The following is a 19,492-nucleotide window of genomic DNA, read 5'->3' as shown; positions in this document are numbered from 1 at the left end:
GTGGAGAGTGAAAAAGTTGGCTTAAAGCTCAACATTCAGAAAACGAAGATCATGGCATCCGGTCCCATCACTTCATGGGAAATAGAGGGGGAAACAGTGGAAACAGTGTCAGACTTTGTTTTTCTGGGCTCCAAAATCACTGCAGATGGTGACTGCAGCCATGAAATTAAAAGACACTTGCTCCCTGGAAGGAAAGTTATGACCAACCTAGATAGCATATTAAAAAGCGGAGACATTACTTTGCCAACAAAGGTTCGTCTAGTCAAGGCTATGGTTTTTCCTGTGGTCATGTATGGATGTGAGAGTGGACTGTGAAGAAGGCTGAGTGCCGAAGAATTGATGCTTTTGAACTGTGGTGTTGGAGAAGACTCTTGAGAGTCCCTTGGACTGCAAGGAGATCCAACCAGTCCATTCTGAAGGAGATCAGCCCTGGGATTTCTTTGGAAGGAATGATGCTAAAGCTGAAACTCCAGTACTTTGGCCACCTCATGCGAAGAGTTGACTCATTGTAAAACACTCTGATGCTGGGAGGGATTGGGGGCAGGAGGAGAAGGGGAGGACAGAGTATGAGATGGCTGGATGGCATCACTGACTCGATGGACGTGAGTCTGAGTGAACTCCGGGAGTTGGTGATGGACAGGGAGGCCTGGTGTGCTGCAGTCCATGGGGTTGCAAAGAGTCAGACACGACAGAACTTAGAACTTATATACAGTAAATATCCAGAGACTAAGTGGATGAATGTTCTCAATAAATATAAAGACATATAAAAATGCTAGTAATGATGTTTGCTTGCCAACAGAGAAAATAATGACATGTCAACAGAATTGATGAAAGTCACAGAACTATTGGTAGCATCAATAATAAGTTTCATTTTGTTGCCAGTGTGAAAACCTATATTCACCATGTTCAAGATTTTTAAAAACCCGCATCAAGAAAGAGCAATTATTCTGTCTTAAGTAAACTATGAAAAAAGAACATATCTTCTCAATTCTCTCAAATTTCTATGGGTATGTGTGTGCGCTAATTTGCTTCAGTTTTATCTGGGCTTTCCTGATAGCTCAGTTGGTAAAGAATCCACTTGCAATGCAGGAGATCCGGGTTTGATTCCCGGGTCAAGAAGATCTGGTAGAGAAGGGATAGGCTACCCCCTACAGTATTCTTGGGCTTCCCTTGTGGCCTCCCTTGCAGGCAGAAAAGAATCTGCCTGCAAAGTGGGAGACCTGGGTCCAATCCCTGGGTTGGGAAGATACCCTGGAGAAGGGAAAGGCTACCTATTCCAGCATTCTGTCCTGGAGAAATCCATGGACTGTATAGCCCACGGGGTCGCAAAGAGGCAGACAGGACTGAGTGACTTTCACTTCATTTCACTTAACTTGTCTGACTCTTTGCAATCCAATGGACTGTAGCCCTCCAGGCTCCTCTGTCCATGGGATTGTTCCGGCAAAATACTGGAGTGGGTTGCCATGCCCTCCTCCAGGGGATCAAACGCACATCTCTTACGTTTTCTGCATTGGCAGACCGGTTCTTTACCACCAGTGCCATCTGGGAAGCCCTTCTATGATTATATCAAGTGTTATAACCAAGGATAAAATATTATTCATAGAAATCGGTTAGCAGGCTTCAAGAAGACTGAACATTAAATGTTTAATAATCAGAATGGTCCTTTTACCTTTCTCTAAAAGCTGCATCATCTAACTGATATCACTTTGGTAATGAACTTTATAATTAAGGGCTTTCTTAATAGCTCATATGGTAGAGTCTGCCTGAAATGCAGGAGACCCTGGTTCAGTGAAACTAAACATAAGCAAGAAAGAATAAATTCAAGTGTATAAGACATCATCCTCTACAGCCTAAGGTCAGCATGCTGAGTGCTTTAGATTTACAGGAAGTGCTTTGTGATTACCTTGAGGACCATACACAAACAAACCATGACCACATTTTCTGACTTCATCCATGGGTAATATTTCACAATCTTTAGAAATACAATTAGTTTCTGGAAGTTTCTATAGATTAAATTTATCTGATATCTTGAGTTTTTAGATACACAATGAAATTTTATTAACAATCAGATGACAGTCACTCTAATTGTCTGAGCTTGATTTTGCTTCCCTTAGAAAAGGACATATTAATTTCTATGTCAGTGACTTTGGTCAGAAAAGGGAACAATGAAATGCAAATTTCTAAAAAAAACCAACTAGATATACTGTAGTTTACCTAGTTTATGTAGTTTATCTGGCAGAATCATTTAATAGAAAGAATATAGACTGAAAAACCTGCATTGTTTTCACTGCACCAAATTCTATGCCATAAAAATACTAATTCTTCAGCAGTTTGATCCAGAATCTCTATCTCAAAGTGAGAAAAATGACTCAAGTAATAATATGCTAATATATTTTTTGTCCATAGAGTGAGGTGGTGCTACAGACAAGGCTGTGTTTGAATTTGCTCTTAATTACTCCCAGCTCTATGCCCTAGTCTAATTGTGAGAGTGGCCAGGGAGGCTCTTATCACACATATAACCATCAGTTTTCAAACGAAACCCTCCAGCTTTCCTCAAACTGTCCTGTGGAGGAACAGAATAGCTCTACTCTCTAATTTGGAATAATATAGAAAAATCTCACCAGCCATCCAATACCCTCGCTCTGGAAAATTCAGGGAGATTTTCAGGGAGAATGGACTTTTCCTCACATATTAGTGTGTAATGAAATGTTATACTGCCAGAAAAGGAACATGAGGATGAAGTACAGGGAGAATGCAGAACTTTTCTTTGAACAGTTCGAGATCATTTGCCACAAAATCATTTTTACCCAAAAAATAATAGTCAAAGGAGAAATCAAATGCCCAAGATTAAAAGTATGACTTTTATATTGCAAGACAACATTTCCTTATTGACTTATAAGTAACCCAACATGTTACTTCAGTCCCAATCAAGTTTCTGATATTCTTTGATTAATAGTTCTGAGAGAGCCAGATACAACACCCAAAGGGGCAAAAAAGAGGATTTTCTTCAAAGTGACACTTACCCTGGTCACTTGTGAGTGTGAGTGTATGTGTGTGTAGGATATAAAAATAGTAAACAAATGCACAGTTATACACACTATATGATTATCTGCCTGTGGCATTGCTCCAGCCTTTGTCAAATTTCAGTATTCTGTTATTTTGTTTGGGGTTATGTCACTCAAAAAGTCATCAGTAATCCTTGAAAATTATATGAGTAGTGGTAAATAGCTATGTTTTTCTATTGAGAATAAGTGATAAAGTTGAATTAGAGCTGAAAAATTTGTTAAGAGTTATAAAGAAGTTTTTCAATTCATATAGCTGATTAGATTAAAATTAGGAAAATCTTTTCAGGATTTCAGAAAAGGAATCACTCAGAAAACCATTTGCACCACATGAACTTGCCTTAAGTTTATGACTTTAAAATTAAAACAAAAGTAGAATTTATACTAACTTAAAGACATAGTAAAGACTCAAAATGTGAAAAAAAAAAAAAAAAAAAAAAAACCCCAGAAAATCTAGCCAGGATTCAAGATGGATCACTTAATCTCTTTATAACAATGTCCAAAGTGAGATATTTTATTATAAAGGTCATGAAGTATTAGGATGGGTAGAAAAGCTGTTATTTTGAAGTAGTACTGAGGTTTCATCTTTGAAGGATAAAATGCCTAATAGCAGAAATTCAAAAAAGATGACATGATCTTAACAATCTCTAGTTAGTTTATTATTCTAAGCTGTGCCCTATTATTTTTGTTTATACGTTTGCTAAAATCATTTGCTCACAGAATGAATTTAATTATATATAAAACAAGATAGACACAAGTGAGAATGTTGAATCAAGATAATAAAAAAAGGGAATTTTTCTCAGAATTACCTGCCCAAACTAGTAAAACATGTTTGACTTTTTCTTTATCTGATAGCAATCACAGGGTGAATTTGCTATACTGCAGTCAACTTGACCATAATTTAGAAGTACTCCCAATGACACTGTTACCTAAAGTGATGTGATAATAGAGGGTAGCCTCCTGAGGCTAAGTTTAATACCACATTCCCTATAAAACTAGTTTTGTTCATATCTATATTTACAAGTATATGAACACTTCATATAAGCAAGTGCTATGCTTACTTGTTATAGAAAAGACTTGGGCTGCTTCTCTATCCTATATTTCAAGCACCATTTTCAAACCCATGTAGGGCAGGAGAATCCACCCAGTGACAGATTTTCATGACTGTCTTCGTCTCATTGCTACAAACTGCAACATGTGTGGAGCAAAGAAGGCTGTTCTATGGGGTACTCACTCCAACAGGTAAAGCGTAAGAGACCAAGTGATTAAGATCAAAGAAACTTTGGGGTATTTTAGTTTTATGCCCCTCAGAAGCATTTCAGGAGTGGATAAGGAATGGAGGAATAGTTAAGGTTTAGTTCAAGGTTTTTTTTTTTTTAATTTTACTTTATCTCAAACTTACTGCATCTTAAATTTTTGAGTAATTTGGAATCTAAAATATTCAAAATGATATTTTATCAATACCACAGAGTTAGTGAAAGAAAAATAATATTGCTATTTATAAATGTTCTTACCTTCACATCTTTGACATTCATCCTTGTTCCTTCCTTCCCAACAAAGATATCATCAATGTCCACAAGGATATACCTGTCCAAAGACAAGGTCAGCCTCTTCCCTGACAGGAAGGAGATGGCATCTATGAAGATGAGCTTGTGCAGCCAAAAGTTTAAGTTGTTGCCAAAAAGAACTCGCTGAATTCCATCATGCAGTCCCAGATCCTGAATCACCGTCGCATAGAGTGGTTTGCCGGACAAGGATGAAAGGGATTTTTCTGTCTGTAATTCAGTTAAGAGTACAGGCTGGTAGGTTGAATGATTATATTGGAAAATCGTCCAGTCTTCCCCAGGAAGAGGGCCTTTCTCAACCTTGGGGGCTTTGGTAATATGCAGCAAAGGAGAATGGGGGTTGACGAAACAGTCCTTTAGAGCTAGATTATTGAAAAGGTCTAATGGAAAACCTTTTAACTGTGTACTTGGTGAGCTGTTTTCATTGGCTTTATGAAAACCAATTATACTAACACTGTATTCCACACAGTATTTTTCTAAGAGCTCTCGATTCCATGAGTCCATGCTAACATACTTCAGAATATTTTCATAAATAACTAAAATATATTTCCCTTTGCCATTGTCTGTTAGAGGAGGTATATCTCCCTTGCCAGGGGCAATGACCATGTGGTGCTGAAATCGGCTGGACTCCAAGATAGCAATAATATCTTGCCCAAGTTGAGAGTATTGGCTCTCCACAAACAGGAGGACAATAGGGTCAGTTTTAGATGTATCAATAGGTTTAACTGTCTTCAGCTCCATTGACCGGTAAGGTAGGATTTTAACATCAGTACATCCTGCTTCTGCAGTAGTCTCAATAAGTGTCATTTCCTGTTTATAGCCAGAGTAGAGGAAATAGGCAGAGATGACAATGCTCACCAAGCAAAAGGTGGCTAAGAGAACAATCAATGTTCGAAAACTTCTCCGAAGCTTCACAATAAGATTCATTTTTTTAAAAAAATGAGGCTTTGGAAGCTTTTTCCAAATTACTTTCCTAAAGTGCCATCATGAATAAAGTATGAGATGGTACAAATGCCACTTCCCAAACGTTCATGTAACCATTGCAAACCATGTAAAATGCGTGATGGGATCTCAAGCAAGTTAAAGCAGCAGAACAATGGACCAGGATAGAAAAAGTTGAAGAGATTTTGAATATGTCCAATACCAGAAATTGCTGTAGAGTCCTTGAAGCATTACCTGAAAAAGAGAAAAAATATAATGACTAACATAAAAATAGTAATCTAAGTATTTGTGGGTATACCTATGCTGATACATAAGAAATATACATATCAAAGATAATTTTAGTGTGTTGATATGCTAAAATATTAATAGCCTAAGGTTTACAGTCTAGATTTTACTACATAGATTGTAGTTGATTTTTCTACATAGATTGTAGTTCATTTTTCATGTCCTCAACAATATAAAACCCTATTAGATTTTACTTATTTGATTGCCATATATCAATATATAGAAACACAGATTGAGATCATTTTACAAACTAGTCATCTCAAAAAAAAAAAAATGGTAAGAAAAAAGGTTTAGTGTATAATGGTCATATCATGCAACTTGCTTCCATAATCCTGGTAAACACTATATACTTATAGAATTAGGAAATCATGTATCTGCATGGGTTTAGAACACTGGAGCATGCTCTTAAGTATGTACTTAGGTATATGGATTATAAGGTGAGAGAATGATTTTGTCTCAAATAAACAGTACTTAAGGACTTTTCCCTTTAGAAATATTATTTTCTGAAGTTACAGGGAGACACTTGGCCCTCTTCAGCAAAACAACCAAAATAAAGGATTTCTTTTTCTCCATTACCAGAAGAAAAGTGACAGAGAAGCTATGGGACAAAGAAGACAATGGGAACGGGATCTTCAGAACTGTCTAATGAAATAGAGGCCAGAAGCCTCTTCCAGATGAGAAGAAAAATCTTCACATGCTTTTCTCAGAGCATATTCCTAAATTTGGCTGATATCTCTTATCAGAATTAAAATTGTTTTCCATATTAACTTTTATCCAACAAACTACTTTCTACCATTCAAAAGAAAAATAATACATCAGTTGAGTAGTTCAGTCGCTCAGTCGTGTCCACATCTTTGCGATCCCATGAATCGCAGCACGCCAGGCCTCCCTGTCCATCACCAACTCCCGGAGTTAACTCAGATTCACATCTATCGAGTCAGTGATGCCATCCAGCCATCTCATCCTCTGTCATCCCTTTCTCCTCCTGCCACCAATCTCTCCCATCAACAGGGTCTTTTCCAATGAGTCAACTCTTCGCATGAGGTGGCCAAAGTACTGGAGTTTCAGCTTTAGCATCATTCCTTCCAAAGAAATCCCAGGGCTGATCTCCTTCAGAATGGACTGGTTGGATCTCTTTGCAGTCCAAGGGACTCCCAAGAGTCTTCTCCGACACCACACTTCAAAAGCATCAATTCTTTGGCTCTCAGGCTTCTTCACAGTCCAACTCTCACATCCATACCTGACCACAGGAAAACCATAGCCTTGACTAGACGGACCTTTTTGGCAAAGTAATGTCTCTGCTTTTGAATATGCTATCTAGGTTGGTCATAACTTTCCTTCCCAGGAGTAAGCGTCTTTTAATTTCATGGCTGCAGTCACCATCTGCAGTGATTTGGGAGCCCAGAAAAATAAAGTCTGACACTGTTTCCACTGTTTCCCCATCTATTTCCCATGAAGTGATGGGACCAGATGCCATGATCTTCGTTTTCTGAATGTTGAGTTTTAAGCCAACATTTTCACTCTCCACTTTCACTTTCCTCAAGAGGCTTTTTAGTTCCTCTTCACTTTCTGCCATAAGGGTGGTGTCATCTGCATATCTGAGGTTATTGATATTTCTCCCAGCAATCTTGATTTCAGCTTGTGCTTCTTCCAGCACAGCGTTTCTCATGATGTACTCTGCATATAAGTTAAATAAGCAGGGTGACAATATACAGCCTTGAGGTACTCCTTTTCCTATTTGGAACCAGTCTGTTGTTCCATGTCCAGTTCTAACTGTTGCTTCCTGACCTGCATATAGGTTTCTCAAGAGGCAGGTCAGGTGGACTGGTATTCCCATCTCTTTCAGAATTTTCCACAGTTTATTGTTATCCACACAAGTCAAAGGCTTTGGCATAGTCAATAAAGCAGAAATAGATGTTTTTCTGGAACTCTCTTGCTTTTTTGATGATCCAGTGGATGTTGGCAATTTGATCTCTGGTTCCTCTGCCTTTTCTAAAACCAGCTTGAACATCTGGAAGTTCACGGTTCACGTATTGCTGAAGCCTGGCTTGGAGAATTTTGAGCATTACTTCACTAGCATGTGAGATGAGTACAACTGTGCAGTAGTTTGAGCATTCTTTGGCATTGCCTTAAATAATACATGGAAACCATTAAAAAAAATTTCTCCAAACTGCCTCACCAACCTGGATATAATTTTCCATTTTAATTTTTGTGTTTTTATTATGTTCTTAATTTGTGATACATATACTGTAAGTTGTGTGTTATTGATGTACTATGTCATAGAGAACAAATTAACCTGTTTTATAATATGAGCTGTACATTCCATCACTTTGTAAATTTTTAATATTTATTTTAAAAATTGTTCATTTGAATAAACTGAAAAATTATGCATATTATTTATTATTAGATTATTAGAGATTAGATTTTTAGAAGATTGTTAGATTAAATGATTACAGATATGAGCATATCATTACTTCCATTTTATGTTTTTATGTTCTCAAATACGTTTTTCCTTACTTAGTAATTTAAATTAAAAAAATCAACAAGTTGAAAAATAATATGCCTCAGATTTTGGAAAAAAATTTAAGCAATCTCAAAAGCTAACAATTTAAAAATTTTAAATTTCTACCAAACATTTTTATTTTTCAGATTCCAAATATGTAAATAGACATGGTTTCTCCCCTTTGAAAGAGTGAACCAATTCTGAAAATCTTCCCACTGATTTCAAATTCACTTTAAAGGAAAATTAACGCCATATGCCAGGACTTACAAATATGCTGTTATCAAATATAATTTTTAAGTGACTATTTGATTCCCCCAAAACCTTTCAATTGTTTTAAAGTTTTGCTCCCTGTGAACAAATTAAATTATATTTTACTGAAAAGAAATAAAATACAGTTATATTTTATTAGGTTTGATATAAAATACATAAAACAATTATGGTATGGTCTACCATATACTTTTATGTTTATTTGAAAATGTTCATAAAGTAAATTTTAAAAATAAAAATTAAATTGTATAAAATAATTATTAAAAGAGTTTTGAAATTTGCCAAAGAAAATTATCCAGTCTTTAACATATTTTTCCCAGACTTCTCCAAATTCAAGTATTTGATTAAAAAATCTACTTACGGAAACGGAATCTGTTGCAATTACACCTCCACCTTGCATCACCCCACAAAAGTAGAAATCTAATCTGTATACTTTGATGGTTTGTTTAGTATTTTCAGAATACATTTAATCAGGTATTTGAAAAGAAACAAAGTGTGTAACAACTTAATATTTGTTAAATCCTTATCTAATCTGACATCAAAAATGTGACATTTATTTTTGAATATACAAAGGATGCGATGTCAGTTTTGCATATTAGAACAGTTCATTCTAATATGCAATAGTAAAAAATAAAGTAAAATAAAAAAGCATATGGGACCAGAATCTGCCAACCAAAAGAATAAAATTTAAATGTGACATTTATTTAACATTAATATGTTCAGAGTTAGAAGAATGATAGATGCATATTACCACCACTGTCTGTGTGTGTGTGACTCTGCACTTATGTGTCTGTTTATCAAGTGAGCTGTAGTTCTCATTCAATCCACTTGTTCATTCTTCCATAGAAAAGATTCACCAGTGAAGGTGAGGAAGGCTGGACAACAGAAGATGATGTAACAAAGAAATTTACTCATGTTCTATGCCTGAGAAAAGAAATGGTATGGTATTGTTTGGGACGCCAAAGAAACAAAGTATCTGGGGAGGGGAAAAATCTCCAGCCTAGCCCAGTTGTTTCTTTTGGCTGGTCTAATCATTAAAATGGGAGGAAAAAAGCAGGAGAAAATCAAATTTACTTTCACATGTATGGAGGTCTCATAGATACAGGACCTAAGAAGTGAACAAAGCATGCAGCTTTTGGGCAAAGAAAAATAAATTTGAGAACTGACAAGACAAAGAAAAGGTCTTGGGTACTATTTAGTGAAGAATCTAAGAGGTTTACATAGCCTTCTCCACCCTGAATTTCTAATCTCTGATGATAAGGATGTCTCCCTACCTCGTGGGGCAAGGAGGATACCTTTCACATGGGATTACTTCCTAATTTCTGGAGACAAAGGAGAGGGAGAGTGTTCTTTCACTGTTATTTCTTAAGTAACTTAATTCCAAATAATCAATATGCCCAGTTGTGTCCAACTCTTTGTGACCTCATAGACTGTAGCCCACCAAGATTCTGTCCATGGAAATTTCCAGGTAGGAATACTGGAATGGGTTGCCATTTCCTACTCCAGGGATTGAACCCATGCCTCCTGTGCCTCCTGCATTGACAGTCAGATACTTAATCTGGGGCTTCCCTTGTGGCTCAAGCGGCAAAGAATCTGCCCACAATGCCAGAGACCTGGGTTTGATCCTTGGGTCAGGAAGATCTCAGTATTCTTGCCTGGAGAATTCCAGGGACAAAGGAGGCTGGCGAACTACAATCCATGGGGTTACAAAGAATCAGACACCACTGAGCAACTAACACTTTCAATCAACATGCCACTTGGGCAAATTTGGGGATGGTCCACCCTAAGCTCCAGCAATATATATCGACCTCTCCCCCTAGGTTCTGGCACAGAACTCTTAAATTCCTTGTAATTTCCTGGGTGATATGAGTGTTTTTTGTTCTAGTGATGCAATACCACACAGGACCCTATGGAGCTCTTGGGCACAAAAGCATTTGTGCATTTATTTGATTAGAAGAAATAGGCTTCATTCTGACTCCATGACTTTCCCTGAGTTCCAATGGGCAGATTCAAGCAGTTGTTGACTAAGGAAGGGAGGGGATTCAGGACTATGGAGAAAACAAACAGTCAAGAGAAACAGTAGTGCAACCCTGGGGCAAGGCCCTGTTCTGCATCAGTGGATATACATAACATTATCTTTAAACTCTTTTGCAGGTACTAAAAGCCCACTAGATGGGAGAAGTTAAGGGTCAATGAAGGCATGCTGCCGACAAGCACGTGGACCCCAGACTAACTGGAACCATTGGATTGATGATGCTGTCTCCTATTTGCCTCAACACCAACCAGTCAAAAGAATGTCCATGAGCTGATCACTCTCTCTTTGGAAACATTCTCACTCATTACAGTAAAACTTCTCACTACCCTCTCCAAGTGAGGACACACAGTTTTGAGGACATTAGCCCACTGTACCCCACACCCCTCTTCACATTTCCTGGCAAAGCAATAAAGCTATTCTTTTCCACTTCACCCAAAACTCTGTCTCTGAGATTTGATTCAGTGTCAGGATACAGAGGTTAGATTCAGCTTCACCCTCAGGACCATGCAGCCCTCCCCTACGTATCACTTCATCTAGCTCTTCAACTATATCCTTTATTATATAATAAATGAGTAAAATTAAGTAGGTGTTTCCTTGAGTTCTCTCAGTTGTTCTAGCAAGTAATCAAATCCAAGGTGGGGGCATCCTGGGAACCTCTGATGTATAGCTAAGTAGGACAGACGCAGGACTTGTAACTGAATCCGAGTTGAGCAGTCCTATGGGACTGATTCCTACCTAACCTATGGGGTCTGTGCTAACTCCGGTTAGAGTCCAGTTTGAATTGTAGGACACTAGCTAGTGTCCTGGGCTTCCCAGATGCGGCTAGTGGTAAAGAACGCCCCTGCCAATGCAGGAGACATAAGAGATGCGGGTTCCATCCCTGGGTTGGGAAGATCCCCGGTAGGAGGTCATGGCAACCCTCTCCAGTATTCTTCCCTGGAGAATCTCTATGGACAGAGGAGCAAGGCAGGCTACAGTCCATAGAGTCACAAAGAGTGGAACACAACTGAAGCAGCTTAGCACACACACCAAGCTAGTGTCACACCCAAAGCACTGGTTGGTATGGGGAAAAAAACCTCAAACTCCCTGTATCAGAAGTGTTATAAGTATGATGGTAGTATGAGAGTAAAAGAGAAACACAGGAAGAAAAGTAGGTTTTCTAAACACCTATCTGGTATTATGACCCTTAAAAAAAAAAAAAAAGACAATGCAGAGTGCAAAGGGGTAGGAACACCTGAGAGACACACATATGTTAAATGAGTCATATAAAATTAATATTCATTTAAGGATAATAGTGAAGCCATTAAAATGCTGCTCCAAAAATCCAAAATTACATGGAGTGTTTTATGAAGGAGTCTAGGTGATAGGCTAAAATTTTAATTTTACCTTAATACAATGCATTGTGAAGGATGAATCCGAGGCCAGTTAGCAACAAACAGGCTCACAGGGGCACTCTGCCCGCTTTCCCTTCTACCATGATGTTGGACTTTCCTTACAAAATGAATGGACACACGTGGATAAAGGAGTAATTGCATCTGTGAAGCACTATTTCCTTAAGCACCACATCAAGCAAGTTAAATATGCTTTGATCCCAATTCTGCTAAATCTGCCTTTTATATTTCCTAATAAGAATGATGCTAAAGCTGAAACTCCAGTACTTTGGCCACCTCATGCGAAGAGTGGACTCATTGGAAGAGACTCCAATGCTGGGAGGGATTGGGGGCAGGAGGAGAAGGGGACGACAGAGGATGAGATGGCTGGATGGCATCACTGACTCGATGGACGTGAGTCTGAGTGAACTCCGGGAGTTGATGATGGACAGGGAGGCCTGGCGTGCTGCGATTCATGGGGTCACAAAGAGTCGGACACGACTGAGCGACTGAACTAAACTGAACTGAATAAGTCTATTGTTAAAAATTTGGAGAGGGAGAACTTCTCATTATTTTGGCAACAATCTATCCCCAAATTCCAGCTGTGTGATTCCTATGCATATTTTGGTGAGGGGGAAAAAAAGGGGGGGTGGGGTTTATAGGTGCTGCTTTCCTTTTTCTCGTTCTTCTTTTCTTTCCTCCTCTTTTTTATACTTCTAATCTTCCAAGTGTGACTTATCACATCAATAGTAGTGGAATATCTACCAAATATCTACCAGAATTTCCCTCTCTTTTAAGATTGGATAGTACGAAGAAATTACTGTTTTGTGTATCTATTTTAAAATCACTCTTTGACTCATTTCCACATTGTGTTTATAGATTTTCTAAAATACAGTCTGCAAAATCCATTTCCCAACAGGTCCTCATTTATCGTAAATTTTTACTAATCTCTGGTAGCAGCAGAGAAATCAGTAAACAAAGCAACTGCAGGTATTACTGTAGTCACTGCGAATTTTGCCAAGAAGGAAATTCAGAAGTTAGGAACTAGGATCAGCAATGATTATACACGTGATTGTTTCTTTCTTGAAGGTGATCTGATGAGATCTTAAAAGAGACTCAAAGTTCAGCTGAAATTGAAAAAAAGGAGAAAATATTTACTGGCATTTCATGACAAGCTGCTGTTTGCCAGTCATTATGCTACATTCTTGGCATTCATCAGCCTGTTTAGCCATTATTAGTCTATTCTTTTAAATGAAGAAACTGAGATTTAGAGGGTGTAAGAAAAAGACTGAGCTACATCATGAGTGATTTGTGATGCTAGAGTTCCGTTTTCTCACCATAGCACTTGTTGAGAAAAATCAAAATTAAGTTAGATGAAACCAAAACCTTAGCAGTTACCATAATGAAGTAATTTAAGATATCAGCAAGTTTTATTTCAACTTTAAAAATTCATATATTCAAAGTTAAAAATATTTAACACAAATGCAGAAAACATCTACAAGTGAATTATTGGTAGATCAGTTCAAAAGAAGCTATATTGTAAGTTGTGATGATATAAGAATTGCAACAATTTGATCACTTTTGACTTTTCATGATATATGGAAGGGGAAACGTATTTTATCAAATACCTCATTTCTACATGTTTCATGAGATTCTTGTTTGACCCTTAAACAGCTTATATTTCATATACATCAGTGTCTTAATTAAAAACTGTGCTATGTAAACATTTAACAATTTATGCAAATACATTTATAATTGCACTTTCACTCTCTAGGGGAGAATTCCAAAATTTGTAACCATATTCCAAGAGAGATACTCTTTTTATTTTTCAAAGTATAGGTCAGCACCACATAAAGAAAAATGAAACGGACCAGAATAGAAATACAGATACATTTCAGGGGTAAAGGTAAGTAGTGCTTTAAGAAATGTGTGTTGTTAGCGGGGGGAGGGGTGTGTGTGTCTTGTGTGTGGGGTGTGTGTTTGTGTGCGTGTATTAGTGTTCTGGATCTCGATGTAAGATTATTTTCTATTCTGAGTCAGGGTCAAAAGGTTTTGAGAAACACTACTCGAGAAGGCACAGCTAATTCAAATTATTTAACCTGATTTTATAAATAACACAGAGGTTTTAGCTGAAGATGAAAACAGTCTCTTATGATTCCAAGTGATTCCTGAAAGTATCCATTATTGATTTAACCAAACTTGCGACTAGGAATTGATTGATAACACATGCTTTGGCCACTTGGTACTCTTTTCAGCATCCAGGACACAAAATATTGCGACATTATTTTTGGTAACAACCATAGCTTCATACATAACTTTTCAGATGAATGTACAAAGTGATGAGTAACTATTATATTTAATCAGAATCAAAGAAGCATGTTTATTTTATCCTTTTCTACAATAAAGATATTTTCTACCCTTGTAAATAACCAGTTGACTATTGTCTAACTTTTAGACATTTCATATTTTCTTGAGTTCAGTGATATAATATACACTTACTTTAATCCTCAAAGTGTGCATTTTTATCACTAAAAACTCCTAAAAGTGTAATTTCAAATGTAATGATACCATTACTACCACTGTATTTTATTGTAACATCATATTATACTAGGTACATAGCTCTGAGCTATCAGTTACATTCACAGTTCGAAAGCTTATGAAAGCAACTCAGTAAATAGAGAGCAAATGTCAGGTGATTCCTCACCATTTCCTAGAGAGAGAGATATATATATATATACAGATATATATATATATATATATATATATAGTGCCTATTTACCATTTTCCTAGGTCTTGTTTTCTAAAGCAGAGAAACAATACAATTTTTCAAAAAGAAAAATCTATTTGTATTAAAGTCAAATTGCAAATATGTATGTATACTTATCTTATTTATTAGAAAAACATGGGAACTTTGAGAAGAAGGAAAATACTAAGTGTACATTTGCTTGGATTTGCCACAGACTTCTAGATACAGTAGCAGAAATGCTATTTGTGACCATGTGGGGTGAGTAAGTAATCATTATGTAAAACTCTGTTTCATATTTATATTCAAAATTTCATGATTGATTTTTGCTTTTAATAGTATCTCCAGTATGGTCCAGGATTAAATAGAATTAAACAGTTCTGGCATGCCTGTATTTTTCCTAAAGGCTCCAAAAATCCAGACAACTCCCTTAGAAACTTGGGATGACTTTGGATAGATCTGTGGCATCTGTCTAATTTTTGTCTAGATTTGGGGTCTCCAGGCAAGAATTCTGTAGTGGGTTGCCATTACCTTCTCCAGGGGATCTTCCCAATCCAAGGATCAAATCTGGATCTCCTGCAATGCAGGCACATTCTTTACAATATGAGCCACCATGGAAGCCCTAATATTTATAATTGGACATTTAAAATAAAACTAGGACTGGAAAGGCAAACAATCAGTTCAGTTTTGGATAATGCTCCTGTTTTCTCTATAAGGTAAGAAGCAAATGCATTCATCCAACATGCATTCAACACAAAAATCTACCAACTTTTATCAAGAGCCTACTATTTTTTGGACTTCTCTGGTGGTCCAGAGGTTAAGAACTCGCCTGCCAATGCACAGGATGTGGTCAGGATCTCTGGTCAGGAGAGATTCCACATGCTGCAGGGCAACTAGGCCCTGGCGCCACCGCCACGGAGTTTGTGCTCTAAAGCCTGCAAGCTGTAACTACTGAAGCCTGGAGCCTGTGCTCCACAGGAGAAGCCGCTGCAGTGAGAAGCCAACACTGCAACCAGAGAGCAGCCCTCGCTTGCTGCCACTAGAGAAAGGTCGTGCAAGACCCAGCACAGATGAAAATAAATTAATTTAATTTAATCAAATAAAAAAGAAACAGGGATAAGTGATCAATAACTAAAGCCAAAAAAGAATTATTTTATTAAAAACAGTCTATTTTTCTAGTATTCAGGTATCTTCAAATTCATCTGTATATCATCTCATCAATAAAGAAATAAACACACCTGTCTGACTTTTGCTTTCATCTGTTCTTAATTTCTTTTCTTTACTATTTTCCTTTCATTTCTAATAAGTCTTTATTTTTTTTTAACAGTGGATTTAAAACTTGTGTGCTAATGGATTAAATGTGAAGAATGTGGCCATTAATCAGCCAATCTAATGTAACATTTCCAATTCCTGTCTCCATTTTATTTTCTGGCCATATAAACAATTTATATGGGAGCTACAAAAGAAGACTGAAGAAATACAATGCCATGGTATGTTTATTTAGATATAATCTTAATTTTCTCTCAAAAGTAGGCTCCTTTTCTATAAATTGTTGTGATTAGACAAGAAACGGAGAAGGCAATGGCACCCCACTCCAATATTCTTGCCTGGAAAATCTCATGGACAGAGGAGCCTGGTAGGCTGCAGTCCATGGGATCGCTAAGAGTCAGACATGACTGAGCGACTTCACTTTCACTTTTCACTTTCATGCAATGGAGAAGGAAATGGCAACCCACTCCAGTGTTCTTGCCTGAAGAATCCCAGGTGGAGCCTGGTGGGCTGCCCTCTATGGTGTCGCACAGAGTTGGACACGACTGAAGTGACTTAGCAGCAGCAGACAAAAACATAATTTTTATTTTACCTTTTAACTTAAAATTATAGCTTAAGTTGTTATAATAAATGGGAAACATGATTGAGAAATTCTTCTAATACCCATCTATTTTTTTATTCCATTATAAATATTACAATTTATAATATTGTAATGATTTCAGTAACTTTGTAAGCCAAGTAGACCCACCACCTAATTCCTCAATTTACAGTGTGCTTAGTCACTCAGTCCTGTCCAACTATTTGTGACCCCATGAACTGTAGGGCACCAGGCTACTATGTCCATGGGGATCTTCCCAAGCCAGGAATCCAATCCGGGTCTCCTGCATTGCGAGCAGATTCTTTATCGTCTGGGCCACCAGGGAAGCCAAAGAAAACTGGACTGGTTAGCCTATCCCTTCTCCAGGGGATCTTCCTGACCCAGGAATTGAAATGGGGTCTCCAGCATTGCAGGCAGATTCTTTACCAGGTGACCTACCAGGGAAGGCCCAATTTATGCTACAAAGAAAATAGAAAGTCAGGGATACATTACCTAAACAACACCCAGGAAGCCAAACTAACTCCCATCAATGTTTCCCAAATTTAAGAATCACTTTGCTTACTTGCTTCCTGGTTCTGTGGAAAATGTATATCTCTTACAAAGTTATTATTTTTATTTTTTTTTCCTTTTGCCCCTACCTATTTTCTAGAACTTCAACCTCTCTTTTCTGAGAATATAGTTAAAAACTGGGGATAATCATTTTAGTAATTCATTATAAACAGTATTTGCATATATTCTGTTTGGTAATTACAATATTTGAATATCTGAATGGCTTTAGTTGCCAACATTTGCTCACTAATTTAAGTCTATCTGCCTGGCCTGAGTTTATTTGAAAGATTCAGTTCAGTTCAGTCGCTCAGTCGGTTCCAACTCTTTCCGACCCGATAAATCGCAGCACGCCAGGCCTCCCTGTCCATCACCAACTCCAGAGTTTACTCAAACTCACGTCTATAGAGTAGGTGATGCCATCCAGCCATCTCATCCTCTGTCATTCCCTTCTCCTCCTGTCCCCAATCCCTCTCAGCATCAGGGTCTTTTCCAATGAGTCAACCCTTCGCGTGAGGTGGCCAAAATATTGGAGTTTCAGCTTCAGCATCAGTGCTTGCTAAGAACACCCAGGACTGATCTCCTTTAGGGTGGACTGGTTGGATCTCCTTAAAGTCTAAGGGACTCTCAAGAGTCTTCAACACCACAGTTCAAAAGCACCAGTTCTTTGGCGCTCAGCTTTCTTCACAGTCCAACTCTTGACATCCATACCTGACTATTGGAAAAACCATAGCTTTGACTAGACGGAACTTTGTTGGCAAAGTAATGTCTCTGCTTTTTAATATGTTATTTAGGTTGGTCATAACTTTCCTTTCAAGGAGTAAGCATCTTTTAATTTCATGGCTGCATTACAGATATAATTTTCTTCACAAATTTAGATCACTCTCATCTTCATATAATTTTCTATCACAGTTACCCTCCCACCCCAGCCCTAGCAACTGTCTTTTTTCTTTCCACCTTTAGAGCCAAACTTTCTGAAAGTTTTCTCTTGCAAAATTCTTTCATCTTGTAATTCCTGCTCTTTACGTCTTGAATCATTTGCAGTACTGGATGACCAATGTTGTCTTTCCTATTTCTAAGTTTGACCAGCTCTATTTCACTTTTAAAAGTTCAGTTTAGATAAAGCCATGTCAAGAAAATCAGTCTCCCTCCCATGCCTTGCAAAAATTAGTTTATATGTTTCAATGTAATTATGCATGAATTTCCATGGAGCAGGGACTGTAAATTTATTCAGAATGGAATCTTCAGCACATTGTAGACCACCCTGTTGGCAAAAACTATTTAGTGACACTTCAAGGTGGCCAGGCCGACTTTATTTAGGACCGTTGTGATAGGTATAGGCACCACTGCAATGGGCAGAGAGATGGGCTCAACTCCAAATACAGTATAGGCAACTAAGAATTTGGGCTTCCCAGGTGGCACAGTGGTAAAGAATCTGCCTGCCAATGCAGGAGATGCAACAGATGCAGTTTCGATTCCTGGTTGTGGAAGATCCTCTGAAGTAGGAAATGGTAATTTACACAAGTATTCTTGCCTGGAAAATTCCATGGACAGAGGATCCTGGTGAGCTACACAGTCCATGGGATTGCAGAGTCAAATGTGACTGAGCACACACACACACACACACACACACACACACACACACACACACACAGAAGAGCCAAGGATCAGGGTCAGATCAGTGGGTGGAAAATTACGAAAAGGAAACATTGTACATATGGGAGGTTTCAGCTAAAACTACCTAACAGGATTCTTGCTGAAGACAGACAGGGTTATCAGCCTTTGTCTAGGGTGTGGTAGAGGGGTTGCACAGAGTCGGACACGACTGAAGTGACTCAGCAGCAGCAGCAGCAGCAGAGGATGAGGAACCAGACTGGACATTGAGGGTGGGTAAATATCGAGGGTGGGGAGTCTGATTAGATTGAGTTATCAGGATTCTGGCTAAAACTAGATTTTGCAAGAAAATGCAAACCTGAGAGAAGGTTCAGAAGCCTGCTTAGAGTTTGGTCAAGCACAGTGTCTTTGTCACATGCATGAAACAATCATACTAAATCAACAACTTTTTCACATTTTGCATATATTAACCTTTTTCTCTACCCCAAGGAATAACTCAAATGCTATCTTCTCCAGAAACTTGTTGGGTGGGAGAAAAAGTCTGAGCTTCAGTTTTGTCCTTGGGAAACTAAAGAAACTTAGCTGTTTATCTTTCTATTTCCACGTGTTCATTACATTTTTAACAATTAAAAGAATACTTACAACTAATTTTTATAACACAAGTAAAGTTACTATAAATTCTAGGAGATAAAG

General features: G+C 37.8%; 1 protein-coding gene across 1 annotated transcript in view; it reads right to left on the bottom strand.

Moving 5' to 3' along the window:
* The window catches only part of LOC109560113 (bifunctional heparan sulfate N-deacetylase/N-sulfotransferase 4), a 317,526-nt gene that overhangs the window by 273,122 nt on the left and 24,912 nt on the right, over positions 1 to 19,492 (bottom strand). Inside the window, exon 2 of the mRNA XM_070791024.1 lies at positions 4,577 to 5,803. Coding sequence (XP_070647125.1) covers positions 4,577 to 5,554 — 978 coding nt within the window. The 5' untranslated portion in view covers positions 5,555 to 5,803. The remainder of the gene's footprint in view (positions 1 to 4,576; positions 5,804 to 19,492) is intronic.

The sequence above is a fragment of the Bos indicus genome, chromosome 6, assembly GCF_029378745.1.
Source record: "Bos indicus isolate NIAB-ARS_2022 breed Sahiwal x Tharparkar chromosome 6, NIAB-ARS_B.indTharparkar_mat_pri_1.0, whole genome shotgun sequence".
NCBI classification, from domain to species: Eukaryota; Metazoa; Chordata; class Mammalia; order Artiodactyla; family Bovidae; genus Bos; species Bos indicus.
This window is presented reverse-complemented; position numbering and strand designations above follow the sequence as displayed.